The sequence below is a fragment of the Toxorhynchites rutilus genome, chromosome 3, assembly GCF_029784135.1.
Source record: "Toxorhynchites rutilus septentrionalis strain SRP chromosome 3, ASM2978413v1, whole genome shotgun sequence".
In the NCBI taxonomy this organism is placed as follows: Eukaryota; Metazoa; Arthropoda; class Insecta; order Diptera; family Culicidae; genus Toxorhynchites; species Toxorhynchites rutilus.
Window position 1 is genome coordinate 169,119,294 of NC_073746.1, and position 21,329 is coordinate 169,140,622.

At 36.7% G+C, this 21,329-nt stretch overlaps 3 protein-coding genes across 4 annotated transcripts in view; 2 read left to right on the top strand and 1 right to left on the bottom strand.

Moving 5' to 3' along the window:
• Window positions 1-5,372: 5,372 nt before the first annotated feature.
• On the top strand, window positions 5,373-6,362 carry LOC129779334 (proteasome subunit beta type-2-like). The gene is made up of 3 exons (XM_055786755.1): window positions 5,373-5,609; window positions 5,696-5,921; window positions 5,980-6,362. Exons 1-3 carry the CDS (start codon window positions 5,519-5,521, stop codon window positions 6,278-6,280), a joined length of 618 nt encoding a protein of 205 aa, XP_055642730.1. The 5' UTR covers window positions 5,373-5,518; the 3' UTR covers window positions 6,281-6,362.
• Window positions 6,363-9,079: 2,717 nt separating this feature from the next.
• Window positions 9,080-21,096, top strand: LOC129779335 (40S ribosomal protein S11). The gene is made up of 4 exons (XM_055786756.1): window positions 9,080-9,121; window positions 9,537-9,653; window positions 9,846-10,051; window positions 20,918-21,096. Exons 1-4 carry the CDS (start codon window positions 9,110-9,112, stop codon window positions 21,039-21,041), a joined length of 459 nt encoding a protein of 152 aa, XP_055642731.1. The 5' UTR covers window positions 9,080-9,109; the 3' UTR covers window positions 21,042-21,096.
• LOC129779323 (gustatory and odorant receptor 22) overlaps window positions 20,917-21,329 on the bottom strand; it is an 80,970-nt gene continuing 80,557 nt past the window's right edge. For both annotated transcript variants that reach the window (XM_055786738.1, XM_055786739.1), the window contains one exon: window positions 20,917-21,305. In XM_055786738.1, coding sequence (XP_055642713.1) covers window positions 21,183-21,305 — 123 coding nt within the window. In that variant the 3' untranslated portion in view covers window positions 20,917-21,182. The remainder of the gene's footprint in view (window positions 21,306-21,329) is intronic.

A 21,329-nucleotide genomic window follows, 5' to 3' on the forward strand; every position in this document is an offset into this window, starting at 1 on the left:
TACGACAACGTTACCACTCAATCCATCGATGACATGGAAAATCGTGTTCTTGCGTTTTATGCGATTTTAGATATATATGATCGATATTTTGATTGATATTTTATGCGATTGTGATTTGATACGAAATTATATGTGACTTATCATGTGCAAAGTTATACGATTTAATGTTTGCTGGGTTATTACCCAGCAAACATTAAATCGTATAATTTTGCACGTGCCAAGTCTTACAAGAAATCCGAATAAATCATAATCGCATATAATATCAATCAAAGTATGTATCGTGTATATTTGAAATCGCATAAAATGTAAAAACTCGATTTTATATACCATTATCAAATTAAGTCGCATATCGGTATAATAAACATCAATTTTATGATGTACATTGTCGTAAAATATATTTAATCCGCATCATATGCGTATATTACGCTGATGCAGTTTGTGTGTCGTATAAGCGTATAATTTAAATCGATTCAGTACTGTAGAAAATCGTGTTGCATGCTGAAGAAAATCATGAAACAGTAAATCATATTAGATCCTAATAAAGGACATATTACATCATATTGAAATGTCAATGAAATGCTGATGCACTCGAAAGTTTTAACCGCTGTTGAATTAAATTGCAGATAGCCGCGCGAGATAGCTAGTGGATGATAATCCAGACGACCGGAGTTCGAACCCATATCGGAGGAGTTTTCACCAAACATCAATCTGTGTCATTTTAAACATTCATATTCCACTCCCAACACAAGTCAATCAAACAATTATTATTTCTACAAACATAAATACTCATATATAAAAATGGCGATTCGTGAGGCTATAATAAACATTTCACGAAAATATTTTGTGCCATTTGTTTTTTTTTCGATGTCTGTAATAAATCGTATATGAGTATGGTAAAAATCGCTATTATAGCCGGTCAAAGTTGCATATTCATCCAAACAAATTCGGTAAGCATTTGCCATGTATGTATATGGCCTCCACTTTTGCATGCATATGCCAGTTAGGCGCATTATATGCCAACCAAATTTTTGGGCATATGATGTTATATATACGCTTGTTATACGATTTAATGTTTGCTGGGTACACTGCCCAGCAAACATTAAATCGTATAATTTTGCACGTGCCAAGTCTTACAAGAAATCCGAATAAATCATAATCGCATATAATATCAATCAAAGTATGTATCGTGTATATTTGAAATCGCATAAAATGTAAAAACTCGATTTTATATACCATTATCAAATTAAGTCGCAATTCGGTATAATAAACATCAGTTTTATGATGTACATTGTCGTAAAATATATTTAATCCGCATCATATGCGCATATTACGCTGATGCAGTTTGTGTGTCGTATAAGAGTATAATTTAAATCGATTCAGTACTGTAGTAAATCGTGTTGCATGCTGAAGAAAATCATCAAACAGTAAATCATATTAGATCCTAATAAAGAACATATTACATCATATTGAAATGTCAATGATGCACTCGAAAGTTTTAACTGCTGTTGAATTAAATTTCAGATAGCTGCGCGAGATAGCTGGTGGATGATAATCCAGACGACCGGAGTTCGAACCCACATCGGAGCAGTTTTCACCAAACATCAATCTGTGGCATTTTAAATATTCATATTCCACTCCCAACACAAGTCAATCAAACAATTATTATTTCTACGAACATAAATACTCATATATTAACATGGCGATTCGTGAGGTTGTAATAAACATTTCACGAAAATATTTTGCGCCATTTGTTTTTTTCTATGTCTGTAATAAATCGTATATAAGTATGGCAAAAGTCGTATTTGGTGCTTTGACAATTCATGAATATATTCATATTAGATCGCAATTCAATTCCAACATAATCGCTATTATAGCCGGTCAAAGTTGCATATTCATCCAAACAAATTCGGTAAGCATTTGCCATGTATGTATATGGCCTCCACTTTTGCATGCATATGCAAGTTAGGCGCATTATATGCCAACCAAATTTTAGGGCATATGATGTTATATATATACGCTTGTTATGCGATTTAATGTTTGCTGGGTGTAGCCGTAATTACACTTTTAGGCGTAAGAGCATTCCCTTTCTATCGATACGCATGTCGCCTTTTTCGACGTAAGAATATTCCTATTGTTCGAATGTTCACAATTGGACTGTTCACAGCGGGACTGTTGATATAGCACACAGAGATGGTCAGTAGAGGGCCCTGGGTTATGAGCTCATGATTGTTCGCTTAGTAGCGAACACGCAACCAATTAGGTTGCGCCCCTAGGTTTTCAAAGATTTCCCTGTTTTTCACATTGTGTTGTGTTTGTGGATATATCCGATTACAGGTCACAATCGTTTCTAATGCGACACCGAGTTGTGCTCGGTATATCCAATCAGTATATCCAATCAGAATAAAATTCTTTTGATACATTCTTTTCAAAAATACAGTAAAAGATTTAGGGATCCATTCCATTCGATTACACTACCACCTAGGCGGTGATTCTACCTATGTATCGTCAATAGTTGTTTACAGTGACATATATAATTTTCATAATGTTCTATTTGCGATTATACGGTACAGGTACAGGTACAGTGTTGACGTCAGGTGGCGACTATAATTTGGGGACATAACTTGGGTCCCATCTCTATCAGATAAGAAGGCACGAAACCAGTTTCGAAATGGTAAAATTTGAATAAAAAATTCTACATTTTTTAATTACTTATTTAATTACTTGAAACACGTATACCTGATTCTTATTCAACCATTTGTCTACACATTTTCGACATTTTCACTGACATCTTTCATTATGATATGAAATTTGTATTTCAGAACAAATTTCTTATAAGATTTTTCCATCACCTGCAAAAAAAGGATTTTTCATTCTAAAATAAATAATATTAACATTATAAAATACTAATTGTGAAGCGGTATGTAACTGAAAAACCTTCGATTGTGAAGTAGTGAAAAACAAACGAGCCGATGACACCAAGCTAATGTCTCCATTGATCACTAAAGACAAAAGTAAATAAGTGACACTGATAAAAAGGGAGCGGATGACACTAAGATTTTTTTTTCAGCCTATTTTATTAAAATAATATCTCCCAGAGATCCATATACACTATCATACTGGAATGTCTTCACATACTTCAAAATGTCTTCATGAAATCAAATGTCTCCACAGTAAGTTAAATGTCTTCAAATGAAGACATGTCTTTAAACCTGGCGTCTCAGGCTGTAGCACTTTCGGAAAAAGTACGTCCAGGAATGCCATACAAACAGATTTTTCTGTTATAGTGTAAATTGTATTTCGATGGTTCCGTTATGATTTCATTGTAGAGTTTCAAAAAGTTGCACATACATTCAATTTGATGCTTTTTTGCAAAATTAAATACTTTTGTTTCCTAATTTCGCTCGTGTTACGAAAAATCCCATGTAAAGTCATATTTTTTTCAAAAATGTTTTTCATAAATTGCTCCTCATATGATTTCCTTCAGTAGTTAACCCTCCTGTACTCGCGTGCAAAATCATAATACGTATACTCGCGCACGGTGTCACAGACCGAAAATTGAACTTTTCTGTAATGTTGCCATTGTGTATTTTTCAGGCTTTATTGGCATTTATTTGATGAAGAGGATATAATTGAATGAAAAAAACTCCAAAAAAATAGTTTCCTTCATCTTTATTATGTTTTAACTGTCCTCAGCCTCCTCAAAACAGAGTAATTTTTGATACTTTGATACACAAATTACGAAATTCGAATTTTTCACTGTTATTAATTAAAAGTAAGCAACTGAATATAATTCATAGAAGTATAAAGAGCTATAAGACAACATAAAAACGTATTAATCGATTGTGGTTTCATTGAAGTACGAATCAGAACATAGCATAACTGCATGCCCGAAACAAACATATTTTTTACATTTCATGCAGTTGTGTATTTTTCGGGTCTTTTATCAAAGAGAAGAATGTATAACGACCTTCTAGACAATTACCAGATGATAAAGGTTCTGGAATATAAAGTTTGCATATTTCTAATATTCTTTGTCTCTGTATTCTTGGTAAACTAGGTAAACTTTTTTTAGATGGGGCATAAAAAGATGATATAAAAGGATTTCTAGGAACTTCCTTTTCTTTTTCTTGTTTTCTTGTCGATATTGTCCATTATAAATTGAATATCCCCGAAGCTGTAACTGTTAAAAATTACCATAAGCCACTGATTAGTTTATAGTTTACTGTTTACAATTATTCCACATGTGAAATTCTTTCACAAGTGTGTATATGTATGACCATTATATTTAGCGAATAGCTATACGAAAGTCAAACATTTATATTTTGCTTTTGAACGTATGAATCTAACGACGAATGGTTAATATATGGATCCGTTCAATCCAGTTACAAAAGGGAATGAAATCAAATAAGAATAGTTCGGTAATGATCTTATGCATTATATTCAATAAATATTCCACGCCACTAACATTAATTTATACATTTCATTCAACAATATTCTAAAATATGAAAAAAGACACTTGTCCAAAAAAGTTACTCCTATACTCGCGTCGGTGTGTTAGACCGAAAGTGTTGAAAAAGTGGCACACGTCCCCTTTGTACCAACACATGTGATACGCTAAACGATGACGAACGCCGATTAATGAAGCTAGAGAGAATAGCAAAGTCGTAGTGTTGATATTTTCTGAAAAATGAACGAATTATTGATTTCTCGGTCTGACAGACCAATGCGCGAGTATAGGAGTGTTAAAGAAACGGCAGCACAGCAAGCGATTATGCAGTTTATGATGACGGATAAAAACTTAACGATTTCATCACGCGTGAGTTGCCTCAATGTGCAAAGCTGAGTTGGAGATGCGATTGTCATCGCCAACATAGATCGGGTTGTGGTTACCCAATGTATAGAAGACCTAACACCATCTATACACTTGGAAAAATCCTCAGTCAAAAACAACCAAATACATTTGGTTATGCAAACATTAGTAGTATGTACATATTTTTTATACACATTGTCAACAAACTCGATAACATTAGCAAATTTGGATATTGTCATATCTAAAAACTAGTAAGAAAAGAGCGTATTAACCATTTTCATTGTTGCCATAAAGTAATACGGAGATATAATAAGGATATAATTCTAATACATGCATTTTCGGTGGGAAAATGAAACTGACATTGGGCTTACACATCATGGTTCTGCTTGACATATATGTTTATTAGTACGGTCGAAAATGGCTATAGATTGGTAGCATTTACCAAAAAAAATCGTTATATTTACTAAATATTTCTCTCAGTGTAATAATTTGATCAAAATCTATTCCTTTTTGCTCTTTCGAGTATAACAGTCTGCGCTTTCATAACATCGGTTACGGACGACCCTTCTAATGTCAAAATATATCGGAACGGTACACCGAAAAACATTAAGGATTTTGTTTGTCATCGTCGAAGTGTACCACCGTAATTATTGTTGAGAACATATTTGCTAGATTTTGTGATAGAAACGATTCGATAGTTCACTAATCATGGAGACATTGATGGGAATTCGCGGTCCAGATTTCGTGATGCTGGCTGCCGACTGTACACACGCTCACTCAATTATGGTGTTAAAGGATGGTGAGTGTTTCTGAGCCTAAACTCTTAACCTTAAAGGACCGAATCATTCCCGAAACACGACCGTCATCATGTTTCTATGTTTATAGATGAAAATAAAATTTATAAGATCTCCGATAATCTACTGATGGCCACCATTGGAGAGGCAGGTGACCGAGTACAGTTTACGGAGTACATTAGCAAAAACATTCTTCTGTACAAAATGCGCAACGGCTACGAACTGGGTCCGAAGTCAGCGGCACACTTTACTCGGAAGAATTTGGCTGACTATTTGCGTTCTCGTACTCCGTATCAAGTTAATGTTCTGGTCGGCGGGTAAATTAGAACGGGAACACAGTTATGCGTTACTTTAAAACCTTTTACCCATTTTCAGATATGACGAAGCGGATGGGTCTCAGTTGCACTACATAGATTATCTAGCCAACTCATTGCCGGTGAAGCACGCAGCTCACGGGTATGGAGGCTTGTTCGTGAACAGTATCTTGGATCGGTATTACCACGATAAAATTACCCAGGATGAGGCGTACGAGATCATGAAAAAGGGCGTTGTCGAAATTCAAAAGCGATTGATAATCAATATGCCCAATTTCAAAGTATCCGTTATCGACAAGAACGGTATCAAGGAGCTGCCGGATATTACTGCTGAAACTCTGAAGGAACCTGTAGCGGCTTAGATTTTAAGGGTGTATTAGATTCTTCAATAGCACGTTGAAGTGGAACAATAAATTTGGTTTATATTTCTAAATGAGAAAATAACCTTGTTATGTATTTTATGTCACAAACGTTTATATTCTCCGAAGACTCCCTCGTCTATCTTCATTCGATGAATTCAACCCAATTTAGAATCAGTGTTCCCTCTTGAGATGGCAAACCGATTGGCGATCTAACGTACAAATCTACACCTAGGCGGCGCTGCCGTGAAAGTGAAGATAGTTTTAAATTTTGCCATGTGAGCTTATGGAAGCTTTGTAGTTCTTTCCATAAATTACAATGTTATAATCATAAAAGATTATTAGATTGCGATGAGTTTGTAAGAAATTTAATTCTGCGCAATTTTATATATAATATGTTATTTATTTACCTCTTTCAGTAGTGAAAACTATAAAAATGTTGACAATGGTTGAATTATAGAAGGAAATTCGAGAGCACAATCAAACACAAGTAGAAAAATGCACGATTCCTGCATGTGAGAACTACCTTGGAAAGCCCGGAAGTAAAATATACGTGATTTGTTTTTGAGTTTTAGGTTACATTAGCATCATTTTCTCAGTTCAAAAACAAAATCCAGATGTCTCACCAATCGTTTACGTTTTGCGTTAGATCGCCAATTGGCGATCTTACGTACAAATCTACACCTAGGCGGCGCTGCGGTGAAAGTGATGATGGTTTTAAATTTTGCCATGTGAGCTTATGGAAGCTTTGTAGTTCTTTCCATAAATTACAATGTTATAATCATAAAAGATTATTTGATTGCGATGAGTTTGTAAGAAATTTAATTCTGCGCAATTTTATATATAATATGTTATTTATTTACCTCTTTCAGTAGTGAAAACTATAAAAATGTTGACAATGGTTGAATTATAGAAGGAAATTCGAGAGCACAATCAAACACAAGTAGAAAAATGCACGATTCCTGCATGTGAGAACTACCTTGGAAAGCCCGGAAGTAAAATATACGTGATTTGTTTTTGAGTTTTAGGTTACATTAGCATCATTTTTTTAGTTCAAAAACAAAATCCAGATGTCTCACCGATCGTTTACGTTTTGCGTTAGATCGCCAATTGACGAATTTACGTTGGATTTATAACCAGATGACGCAGCGAGTAAAATGAGGATGTTTTGTTTTTTTGGTATAAAATTCGTTCAAATTTTCTAGAAAAATCAGAATTTATCTTCAAATTTCCCGGTTTCATGTATTCTTTCCACGCTGAAAAGGTTAGAAAATCATCATTTTACAATGTGCCATGTATATTACGGGGAATGGCTTGCTATAAATATTGTAACATTAATTTTTTTCGACTAAGTAAACGATGAATAGGGTGTTTTGCGCTGAAAATACTGCAAATCCTTCGCGTATCGGCCCCTACATAATTAATTATATCAGTCAATTTAATATGATATCGATTTCATCGCAATTATCCTTAGTATTAATAACCGGTATGCATTATCAAACTTAAAATTTTCGAAGATTATCTATGACTTTGGTCAAATCGCGTGTTGAAACCATCGTAAATATACAAAACTCCAACTTTCTTACCATATACTGACGACGTTCAATGGCTGAAATGAATCTAAATTGAAATAAAATGAATAATCACCACCGAATCTCGCTTTTCAGTGCGTAAAATAAACATACACCCTCGCTTTTGTGGTTCTGAGCTCTAATGTAGATGTCGCATGAGCTGATTCAGCTTTGCGTAAATTCGTCAATTGGCGATCTAACGCAAAACGTAAACGATCGGTGAGACATCTGGATTCTGTTTTTGAACTAAGAAAATGATGATAAGGTAACCTAAAATTGAAAAACAAATCACGTATGTTTTACTTCCGGACTTTCCAAGGTAGTTCTCACATGCAAGAACCATGCATTTTTCTACTTGTTTTCGATGGTGCTCTCGAATTTCCGTCTTTGATTCAACCATTGTCTATATTTATACAATTTTCACTACTGAAAGAGATAAGAAAATAACATGCTATATATAAAAATGCGCAGAATTAAATTTCTTAAAAACTCATCGTTATGAAATAATCTTTTATGATTATAACATTGTAATTTATGGAAAGAACTACAAACCTTCCATAAGCTCACATGGCAAAATTTAAAACCATCATCACTTTCACCGCAGCGCCGCCTAGGTGTAGATTTGTACGTTAGATCGCCAATTGGCGATCTAACGCAAAACGTAAACGATCGGTGAGACATCTGGATTTTGTTTTTCAACTAAGAAAATGATGATAATGTAACCTAAAGCTCAAAAACAAATCACGTATATTTTACTTCCGGACTTTCCAAGGTAGTTCTCACATGCAGGAATCATGCATTTTTCAACTTGTTTTTGATTGTGCTCTCGAGTTTCCTTTTTTGATTCAACCATTGTCAACATTTGTACAGTTTTCACGACTGAAAGAGGTAAGAAAATAACATGGTATATATAAAATTGCGCAGAATTAAATGTCTTTCAAACTCATCGCAATCAAATAATCTTTTATGATTATAACATTGTAATTTATGGAAAGAACTACAAACCTTCCATAAGCTCACATGGCAAAATTTAAAACCATCATCACTTTCATCGCAACGCTACCTAGGTGTAGATTTGTACGTTAGATTGCTAATAGGTTAACAAAAACGCATATTCACATTTTTGCGTTTTATCAGCCGTAAACGCACTCCTGTCTCGTTTGATAACCTAAATTATCTTGAATTCAAACTCACAAGCTGTCATCCATTCTGTTTGCGTCTGAGCACATCCTGTGATTCCTCTTTCTTTCCCAACGTCAACATGGCTGATCAGGTACTGTCTGCTCGTCTGTGCTCCGAACGAAGTAATTTTCTGTTTCTATCCTCACTGTGAAACAAACTTTTGCCGTTATTTTGTGAAAGATAGTGAACGGTCCCGGCACATATTGTTTGTTTCTGCCGTTGTTAATACTGTCGCGAACAGTTATTTCACGTGAGCGTGTGAAGGTTCAAAACAAATCTCGGAGTGAAACACGGCCTGCTGCCCTATACAAATGATGAAAAAATCATGACGGTCTACTGACTCAAACCTGAAGATTGTCAGATTCCAACCCAAAACTAAATCACAACTGATCTATATAGGAAGTAGCAGAAGAATGTTTCACTTCCGAAGATTTGTTTACGTTTCGTCCATCGTTTGAATCTTTCCTAACCAAACTTATTCCGGTCTGTTTCTTCCTTCTTGACAGAACGAACGTGCGTTCCAGAAGCAAATCGGTGTTAACCTGAACCGCAAGCAGGTCAACAAGAAGAAGGGCCTCCGCTTGCACCACAGCATTGGACTTGGTTTCAAAACTCCAAAGGATGTAAGTGGACGCGTAGTTATCAAAATTTGATTCGTTTCAGCGTGATGATACCCACTCACGATGGTCTTCTGATTACCACATGAGGATACCCTTTGCTAAACCCTATTCTATTGTCTGAATCATTGAATGAAAACAATCATTGTTTCTTTGATCGTGTATTCGTCGGTACTAATTTGCTCTTGTATCTTCTAGGCCATTGTTGGAACCTACATCGATAAGAAATGTCCCTTCACCGGCCACATCTCGATCCGTGGACGTATTCTGACGGGAGTGGTGCGAAAGATGAAGATGCAGCGGACGATTGTGATCCGTCGTGATTATCTGCATTTCATCCGCAAGTACGACCGGTTCGAGAAGCGTCACAGAAATCTGAGCGTACATTTGTCGCCCTGCTTTAGGTGAGTTCTAAGCTTGGGGATTGGTTTTGTTATTGGGAAGTATTGCCGAGTCGGAAACGCAAGTGTTCACTCTGTGTCATTCGAAACACCAAGAGAATGATGCTATTTAATCTTGCAACAGAAAACGATCAGACAGCATAACTATTCACGGAACGTTCCACACCCGGTGAGCGTTTCGATGCAAGTAGCGGTCACATTTGTTAATTTCCATACATCGGGGAGGTTTTTGAAAATCAATTGAATTTGATCAATAAAGTATATTAGTATCGATAATTTGACTCATTTTTTCAAGGAATTCAAAGTGAGAACCTCAAATATCATAAATGAGTAATGTTATATCTATGATATAATTACAAAGTTGACGTAGAACTACCGTTGGCTCAGTAATCATTTGTATTGATGAAGTAATTGATTGAATGAAACAATTTCCGAATTCAATTGAATTCAACATATTTACGTTGTAAGCAAGGAGTTGGAACAAATTTCATGTTATTCTTTTACGTACGGCATGATGCCTTGGTCATTTCATTTATTTATCAAACGATCATCGTTTTTCACTTTTCGCTCTGAAGTAATTACATCTCTGAAGTGTATGAACTGCTCGAACCGAATCGAATTTTCTTGATTTGATCGGCTTTATTCTCGTTTCCACTTCACGGTGAAAACGAAATGAATGGCACGCCATTTAACTACGTTTTACGAGTTAGTGAAGCGTTAAAGATAACTATAAGTTTTCAGGCAGAATGAACTCCTTTCAAATGGAAATTATGAATGAAAACGACCTTCTCCGTATCAAAATAGTGTTCAATGTGAATGGAAAACTTTGTTTTCTTCATGTGGAGAAATAATCTCACAAAAATTGTATCTGAAGATAATTTTATATTATAACTAGCTGACCCGGCAAACGTTGTTTTGCCATATAAATTACTTCTATTGAATATTTTGACTGTTGAATAAAAAATAACTAATGTATTGCAATACATGTGTGTTCAAATGTTTCAACGATCTATAAAATTAATTGATTATGATCGATGAAGGATAGATTCCACGTGGATATCGAGCAGATACGTGAAGATGTGATCGTGTTTTGCATTGGACCGTGGGAACTTCCCGAACCTGAGTGTGATGTGGAGATGGAGATGAGATCTATGATGTACAGAGAAATGGACCGGATCGATCGGATCTCAGGATTCGTCTTTTGCATTCAGAAATCTGATCATTCGTGCTATGAAATGTAGCAACCTTGCCTCGGCGCAAAATGAACTTCAAAATAAGTAATCCGTATTCGTGGAGCAATTTTATCTGTATCAGATTAGCAGACCCTAAAATGATTTTAAATTGCTTAAATTTGGATGATAATCATTACTCGATGTTGTTAAAATACTTAGAAATCAGTCCGTGTAATTTTGTAATAGAGCCCATTAAAGACTGCATTTCTTTTGTTTGAACACAAGTGCTGTCGTTTGAACAAACGCTGTGTAGGTGTTACTCCAGATAGCGTCTCGCTATCATTCCTCGAACTAGGGATTGCATTACCGTGCCAAAATTTCAATAACCGGTTACTCGGTAATGAAAATTTCATTACCGGTAAAACCGGTAAATCACCGGTAAACAAAATACTTTGAAATGAATCCATTCCATGGCTTTTATTGTTACTAATTAGATAACAAACAAACAAAACATTTAGCAAGTTTTTGCTACTCAGTTTTTTGGCTAAAATAATACTTGAGGACACTAAGGATGTTAATTGTGTCGTCTCCTAATCTAGATCGAATCTTATTAACGAAATTTCCAGAAGCGGAGAAGGCACGTTCAGAGTCCACTGATGTTGGGCGTACAGTACGAAGAGCATCAAATACAATCGTCATGTATTTGCCTCTGATGTTCTCTGCGTCGTAGTAGGAAAACTCTTGTCTGAGGGTCTTCATCAATACGTTTGTAGACGTTGTGTTGGAGCTGGACGTTAAAACCTTTGACTGTTGCAATCGTCGTTCCAGTTTTTCCTTGATGCTCAAATTTTCTGCAGGTTCTGCATCGTCCAGTGGCTTTTCCTCCTGCTGTTTACCAGCTACTGAATCAATACCATCTTGGTCAAATTTCATCAGGTCACGCACAATCTCAAATGCCTGCTTGATCATTGTAGTCCGTGACGTTTGATAGAGAACGCCAAAGTCACCATTAGCTGTGTCACCACCACGAGCAGAATGATTATTCATATATGCGAACAAATCTGCATATACGAAACGTCTTTCTGTAATCCTTTCAATCAGGGCTTCAAGCAGCTGCTTCGAAATTTCTGATGGTTGATCCGATACCTGTTCTAGCATAAATTGCAATCCGACGTCAGCTTCGTAAAGAGTGCAATTCTTCCGGCATAGCAGTTCAACGGCGACCAGAACTGGTTCGAGGGCATCAACCAATTCCTTTATCGCTGTCAGTTCTTGATCGCTGAAGCTTATATTGTGCTTCGTTTTCAGATCGAGTATCGATTTTTGAACTGAAGTTCGGAGGTAGTAGAATCGGCGCAACATTGCCAGAAGACTGTTCCATCTAGTTTTGCAATCAAGGAGCAAACAAATATCCTTCCCGTGGTCCGCGGTGACATGCTTCTGGAGAACTTCGTCGTTTTTAACCGGAGATTTTCTGAAGAGCTTCACCGTTTTTCGTACTTTTTGGATTGTTAGACAGTATTCGGGCTTAATGATACATTCATCGGTTTCCTCACTGTTGATCGCGAAAAAATCGGTGATATCATCATTATCGTCGTCATTTTCTGTGTCCGACCCGTTATAATCGGCAAAATCTGCATTGAACGGAAAATTTATTTATGTTTTATCATTTAATTTATTTTTTACAATTATTACCTGAATACGAAGTTGAATTGGATTTTTGATACAACACGTCTGTGACCGCTAGATGAACGCCATGCGCGAGACAAACTTGATGCGCAGCTGGTATGAGGCTTCCAACTTTTTTCATGACGGACGCCCCATCAGTCGTGACACCCATTATGTCCTTTGTTGTCGATATTCCATATTGGGATGTTTTCTCAGAAAGTAAGGTAACACACCGTTCCGCGTTCATTGAGCCTTCAACACGTTGCAGACCGAGGTTCCAAGTTTTATCGGCCGAATGAGCATTCACGTTCATGTAACGCCGATTTCTAATCGAAGTCCATTCGTCGAAGGTTAGGCTTAATTTTCCCCCGTCCTTTTTGATATTTTCAAACTCTTTCCGATACTCGATGACGACTGTTTCGAAAAATGTCTTGACTCGTTGGCGAATTCCATTGCTGGTTCGAGGAATGTCCGAAAACCCACGAGCTACCAGCCCTTGCCTGATGTCTTCCGAATTGCAAATAGTGCTGAACGGTATTCCATCTTTAGCTGCCAATCTAGCTAGAACAGCATCCAAAGGGCTTGACTTGAAGAAATATCGGATGATACTCCTCTTCTTGGCTTCGGGTCCGGATGTTGATGGAACTTCTTTAGACGGTTCCGGAATGGCAGATGCAGGTCGTTTGTCCAGTAGTATTCCATGTTTCAATCGGAGATGAGCTTTACATCCACTTGTGCTTGAGCCTTCACACTTGATGATTTTATCACACTTGACACATTTTGCAATCCCTCTGTTCTGTTTACCTCGTAAAAAGTACTTCCATACTGAGGTTTCCGACAATCCTGCCTTCACTTTTCCTTCAAAATCCATTTTATCTAACAAAACTTGTTTCGTTCTAACCAAAATCTCGTGCGTGTTAAAAAAAAACAAATGAATGAATTCACAACAATCGATGTTTTTTCGGTATGAAAGCGGTGAGACAGGCACAATGTTGATTCATCATCTCTTTCATTCGTATGCTGCTGGTGATATGTCACGTCAAGCACTCATTCATGTATACAGCGAATGGAAACGATGGAAACGAGAAAGACAGAGAAAGACTTTTGTGCCTCTAGCCATGTTTACATGTAAGTGTCGATATCTTCTCCCGTATGGGTATCGACACTGACGCAGCCGTTGTGTTTTCCCGATCTTATTTAGATTCTCGAGTAAAATTTTAAAGCGGCATAAAGGCAAATATTATTTATGGTGAAAAAATAAAAATTACCGAAATAACCGGTTGTTGATTGTAAAATTACCGGTAATTCGGTAATGAAAAATGGTCCGGTATTACCGGTAAAACCGGTAACGGTAAAACCGGTTAACAATCCCTACCTCGAACCGCTTCTGTTGATTGTCTCATAGGAATCGCAGTCGTTCGCTCACTACCTTTGCGAATATGTTGACCATGGATTATTGACACAGCTCAAGACATCCTAGGATGACGTTGTCCTGACAGCGCCAATTCATCAAACGACACACATAAGAATCCATCGAGGGCACTCTTTTGTTTGTTTCGTCTCCTCCAACCACATAATATTGAAATATTAATTCAAAATGAGTAATGATGTTCCTAATCATTAAAGTAACTGTGGCGCATTGGATCTATACATGTGCTCTTCAATCGGTTTATCAGGATTCACGACAATAGTGTGACTGTTATTTTGCATTCCGAGCATGGGTGCGATTAGAATAATTTCAATAATTCATTGTGCTCATCCAAAAAGGCTAGTTTTAGTCGAATTGAGGTTACTTGCGTATGTGTAGGGTGATATTCGATGAAGAGGACGAAGTGCCATCTGGCATTAAACGACGTAAATAAATTCGTCCTGTTTAAAAAACGAACGACGAATCAATTATTTGGTATCGTTTATATAAAAATACATATATCGCGATAAAAAAAAGGAGATGAGGGTGAAAATTGGTTATATATGGTTTTTTTTCAAGCCAAATTTATGAAAAAAAAGAAAATACGAAAACAAAGTTATTCAGATTTTATTTGCATGGGACAACCCTAATCGGTATCAAATATAAAGTGATAGGTATCCTAGCGTTATCATATATAGTTTACGAACTATTCTCATGCCTATCAAGTTTTTTGAGTATAATATCATGAAAATCGGTCGAGCACGAGAATTTTATATATAAGACAAGATGATAAGTTGTAGTGGGAAAACCAGATGTCGACACCGTACCGTTGTCATCACAGACAAATTTTATTTCGTTTCCGCCGTGAAGTAGAAACGGGAATAAAGCCGGATGAACTTCAAATACTCACAGGGTGTTGACTACCTTGAAAAAACAGGGAATTCTAACAATGGGCCTGATCACGAACGTCACTTCTCGGTGAAAATGAAATGAATTGTATGCAATTTGTATGCATTTCATTCCGTTTTCACCGTGAAGTGACGTTCGTGATCAGGCCCAATGTCAGGGAATATCAGGGTATTTCGTCATCAATCGGGAAAAAATGACATTCCGCGAATTAAAATATTGATTAGAAAGTTAATGATACCAAAAAAATTCTAATTGACTAGTTTGACACTCTGTAGGGTTTTCAGTATATTGTTTGCTTTTTTTTAGTCCTTTTGAAGGGTAAACAGCGCAAAAGGAGCTTTTCAAGAAGGCCTGGGAATTATACATTTGAAAAAACTTCTTCTTGTGTCGCGAATTGGTCATATTACGCGAGCAACTGGTCTTTCAAAATTGAGAAGAAAAATCTTGAATTTTGTAACTTCGGATTGCATATTTTATACGGTTCATAGAAGGATTGATGGATTCAACAAAACTCGCCAACATTTAACAACAGACAAATCTTGAATTTTTTTCTGGGATGCAAAGCACTGGTTTTAAAGCTTATGAGGTGTATCCTTGATCTTTCCGTTATTGTTTCCGATAAAACATCGTCTGGAAAATGGTTCGGGAAGCTTTTGTCTAGTGACTATTTTGAAATTTGACGGATTTTGGTACCAGTGGAGCTTCAGAAGACTTATCACTGAAACAATATTGCTAGCAAAAGAAACAAGTTTGTTCACAATGATCCAAAGAATTAACGGCTGGAGCATTTTTGGAATAAAATAGGTTTACGGAACTTTTTAGCAAAAATGGTCTTCTGTCTCTTGTGTGGAAACCCCAACATTAAGAAGGATTTTTCATCAACAACGATTTTTTTATGACAACATGTGGGAGGAAATGGTTTACTATGCGACAAGTTCATGATGCTATATTTCGCTTTGGAAGGATAGAAATTGATCCGAAACAAGATGAAAATGACTCATTCTGTACTAGTGTTTAAGATAATATTGAATTGTATTAGTAATTCTATTTTTTAAATCTTTCACGACACTCCTCAGTCGTCGTTTAACTCAATTAAAATCACGAAAAAATCATTTAATGGAAGATATCGACAGACGTTCTTATATTTCATTGTTTAAGCTAACTGAATGTTTTAGCATCTACATCTGGATTGCTTTTTGAAAAATTATTGAAAAATCAAGGAATATCAGGGAATTTCTTTCGGGATTTCGAGTCGACACCCTGGTTGATAATTATTTTCCGGCTAAATGAAGTGGTATGATGATCACTTTATTCCAAAGACCGAATGTCTAAGAGTTACAGCAATGAACACACACAAAATCCACCTCACCCACCTCGTTTGTTCATTTTTCAGAAAAACAGTAAAATGACTTCCTTCCATGGTTGATTTAAAAAAATAAAATATAATAAAATAAAAACACCACAGCATGGAATCATACTAATCTTATACTTTATTCAGCCATGTATCAATGTAGACTTTTTCTTAACGAATCTTAATGTCTGTTCGGATTCGGATCAAAATCGGTTTTCGGTCGTCGGTTCTTAAATGTGGACTGTATGAAAATCTTACATTTGTAGGGGTTCACAAAGTATTACCACTGGTGGGGTCCTATCATGGATCTACAAGCTAAGTCCAAACAAGACACAACGTTCTTTAAGAGGGAACCCCGGTTTGGAAAATCTAAAAAATGAATTTTTGTTTTTTACATTTTTGGGAAGCTTACCCTCAGAAATGTTGTCCTAAAAGGATTTCCCGATATTTGATTTCGTTGGAAAGTTGCAGCCAACGCGTTTTTCTCGAAACCATGTAATTTCAACTGGTGGTATCGATATCTCAGGACCTACTCGACTAATTTGGCCGAATTTTTTTTATCAGATTGTGATATGTGATATGAATTATCTAAGGCGTTACATAGCCGTTTTTTATATCTAATTTTTTAGATTTTTTCAAAATCGCTATTTAGAGATTTTTCATGAAAAATATCTAATTTAAAAAAAATGGCTGCCGTTTTGGCAATTTTTCGAATTTTCAAAAACCCCTATGTAACGCTTTAGGTATTGTCCTAAAGTTTCAAAATATTCATTGGAATTTGTTCTACGGCACTCCGTTGCTTCAGAACCGATACCACCAGAATACTGATTTTCAGACAGCATCTACGCATCCAGCTGTCAACAGCGTCATAATCATTATTCGTGCACTAAAAAAATGGAAAATACATCTTCAAATATACCTTAAACAATAACCAAAAAACACTTCACTTTATTCGTAACATCCGAAAAAAAAATCCACGAAAATTCATTATTTTCCGACCTTCCAGACAGGGTTCCCCCCTCAACAGCTCGACTTTTAATATTGTCGACCTTCAAGTTGGAATAAGACCGAAAGAATTATGTATTTGCACACGCGCTCGTGTGGGTCACAGATTTGCTGTTGCAGTTGTGTGCGTTTCTGCACTGTTTATAGGTGGGGCTTATGTTGAGTTCTAATACACTTGGCGATAGACAGAACAATGTATAGTGAACCAATTCACGAGTTAATATGGTGCCTCTATGAATAATGAATAACGGTACTCAGTATAATTAGCAAGGAAACAGTTACTTTACATCGGATACAACAATTATAGTTAAAAAGATAAAACAAGGCGGCACCGTCTACGTTAATAATCCAAATTTTATTTTAACCTAAGACATGAATAGGGGAGGAGTATCAAAATGTGTATGAAAGTAGGTGGAATGTCTTATAGGTTCATTTCTTATTCAAGAGACTTTCAGCCGTAGGCTGGTTCGTAAGACTTGAGTTTATTCTCGTGCGATATACACGAAGTAGAACTATAAAATATATTTGTTATATAAAAACCCATTGTTTAGTTCATAAGAAATAAACAGATCTTATTTTGCTTTCATAATCTTACATGATACATGCAGTGATATATGCTCTTTTAAGGGAAATTAATTCCGACCAGTACGACACCCATATAAAAATTTAATACGACCGCAAAGGGTTAACAGTCAATGTGACTCCATTTTACCTCGCATTGGCATACTATCCACGTGGTTCCGGAGGTGTTGGGGGTTCAGCTCGCCCCAAGCCTTCTTCAACGCAACAAAATAGTTTGGCTTGTTCATAACGTCAGTTTTGTGTACCATGTTGTCCAAAATCGCCCATAAATACTCATTAGAATTGAAGTCGGGGCTTTGGGGTGGCCACATTATTGGTTGAATCCGAGCCGATCGGAAGAATGCTGTTGTTTTCTTCGCAGTATGCTTCGGGTTCTCATCTTGCTGGAAGTTGTAGTCCCATTTTCAGCATGGACTCGTCTAGGTCCTCACACAGAATGTCCATGTAACCATCAGCAGTCATAATACCGTCATAACCTGGGCGAAGTTTTCCACTCCAGCCCATGGGAAACGGCCCCACACCATGATGCTTTTGCCGCTGTGCTCTAAAGTCGGCTGTAGATGCAGTGTTTGGGCATCCCCATACGAACGAATACATCATTGAGAATGCCAACTGTAGCTTCTGTGTTTTCCTCAGGCGAGGAAACAGTCCTCATCAATTGGTCCAGTGTTGTCCATGTGGACGCGGCTTGTGGGATTAAAACCACGATAGCGGTGTTGACCTAGATCTAAAACTTTGGTACTGTCTTCAGGGATGATAATCTGATACTTACTTCACCACAAATCAAATTAAACGAAGAAGAAGAGACGAAATTGAATTATACCTTATACGTGAAGCTCATGACATCTTTTGGGGCAGTTTCAACGATGTGGCAAATGGAAATGATAGTCCATCAAAAAGTGATTCAGTAAATGTTCCGATGTTTTAGCTTCGAAATTGCAGACACGACAGTTATCATCTGTCATTTTTTCGATTTTTTTAAGGTTATACCTGCTCGGACAGTGTCCGGTCAATAGACCGGTTAATGTACTCAAATCTGCTTATTCAAGCTGAATAGATTGCGTGTTATTCTGTCACAAGGTGTAATGAATAATTTGGATTGTCTTGGTATTGATAGAGCCCTCCAGTTGGCTTCAATCATTGATATTTCCCAGGTTTTGAGCTTTGATTTCGTGCATGATGAAGATAATCCACAAAATAACTCAGACCCGATGAATTCAGTTGAAGATCCTAATCTTGCTAAGAGATCGGCTTTTTCATTACCTTCTATATCGGAATCATGTGGACAAACCAACATCAATGAATCGGACAAACCATGATCAGAATTGAGGTCATCGAGATGCATTAACTACAAGATCTAGATATATAAATAGGGTGCACCCGTGGCCGAGTGGTTGGCGTCTCACATTATCATGCCGGGTGTTCGGGTTCGATTCACGTTCTGGCCGGGGGATTTTTTCGACAAAGAAATTTCCTTCGGCTTGCACTGTGATCACGCCTATTCTAGAGCTTGCCCCTCGGAATACATTCAAGGCGTGTTATTTGGCTTAGAAAATCTCAACTAAGTATTAATAAATGACGCTAGTTAATGCATACGTTGAGACGGCAAAAGTTCCACAGGGAACGTTAACGCCATTCAAGAAGAAGATATATAAAATCTGATACAAATGGTGTGCAAGCATGATGTTTACAATATTTTTAAGTATTATAATCCAGGAAAAGCCTGAATGCGTACCAAATAATCATCTGGTGGTTTATCAAAAGTAGGCATTGGAACCAATGGAAGGTGAACTTTACAAATCTTTCAAACATGTAAATCCGTAAAAATATCCTATAAAACTACTGTAAATCATGAAAAAGGCAATTTTATGTATATGTGTTGGAACATTCGAATACAAGATTTGACACAGGTGCGCTGAACTAGAGGATTCAAAAAAGTGGACAAACCAAGATCATGTTTGCGAATGGACAAACCAAGATGAGTTTCCTTATTTTTAATTTTCGAAAAAACGTTATATAAACGAAACATTTTCAGTGATAAAAGCGCTCAGTGATATAACCGAGACGTTACTGTATTTGAGATTATTTGCCAGAATAGCGTATCCAAGATAAAGCCAGGGCGCGATTCGTAGCATTTATGAGTACACCCAGTAGATAAAAAATGCACGTGCAGTAGCACTGTTGGACCGCCCAGAGCTAAGTAGACAGGGAAAGACGTTCACGAATCGCTGCCCGTAAAAACCCCGTCCCTTTGTACCGTCCGGTGAGCTCCCCGTTACCCAACACCTAAAATCCACGTAAGAATCGTGATATGGTGCGGCACTGATTTCCTTCATAAGCGCTAAGCTCCGTTACAAGCACTAATTACCGTAATATGCTCCGGGGGAGTATGAGAGAGAAATGTGAGCTGAGGGAGAGATGTGATATTGCACTGGTATTTTTTTTACGCGGATACCTCGTAACTCGTAAAAAAAATCGCGCAAAAAAAAACCGCGTAAAAAACCTGGGTGTATGTTGCATGTAGTATGAGATTTCATATAACATAAACCAATATGCATAAAATTTAGAAAAATCGAATGTGTCAGTGACAACGGACAAGGATTCTATATTGAATTTCTCATCTGAAGCATTAAACCACCAATATTTTTCGTAAACAGTTGTACGGGTTTTATTAGGAATTAATTTTAACAAAATATAACAAAATGATGGGATGGAATTTTTTTAAATATTGTATACGAATAACAATTCTCTTCTCTCTATTCTTTCAATTTCAGGGACGTTGAGGCAGGAGATATCGTAACGGTCGGCGAATGCAGGCCACTGTCAAAGACAGTGCGCTTTAATGTGTTAAAGGTCAGCAAGATCGCTGGCTCCAAGAAAAAGTTCAATAAGTTCTAAGGGATTTATAAAACAGGCGGAGATAGGAAATAAAAAAATCCAGAGCATCAGGAAAGCATACTTTGTCTACATTCTATACGAAGCGGAAGTAAAATCTACGAGATTATTGAACAGAGAAAATTCCCCTTTTATATTCACTGTTTACTCAGGTGCGGTTGCGTTTGCTTTGAGGGCGGAAATCAGCGCCTTCTTAGCACCCTGTCTCAGGAGAGTCAACTTGAACTGCATCAACACTATCAAATAAGTAGCCATGAACGATATATTCTGAAAGAGATGATAACCATGATA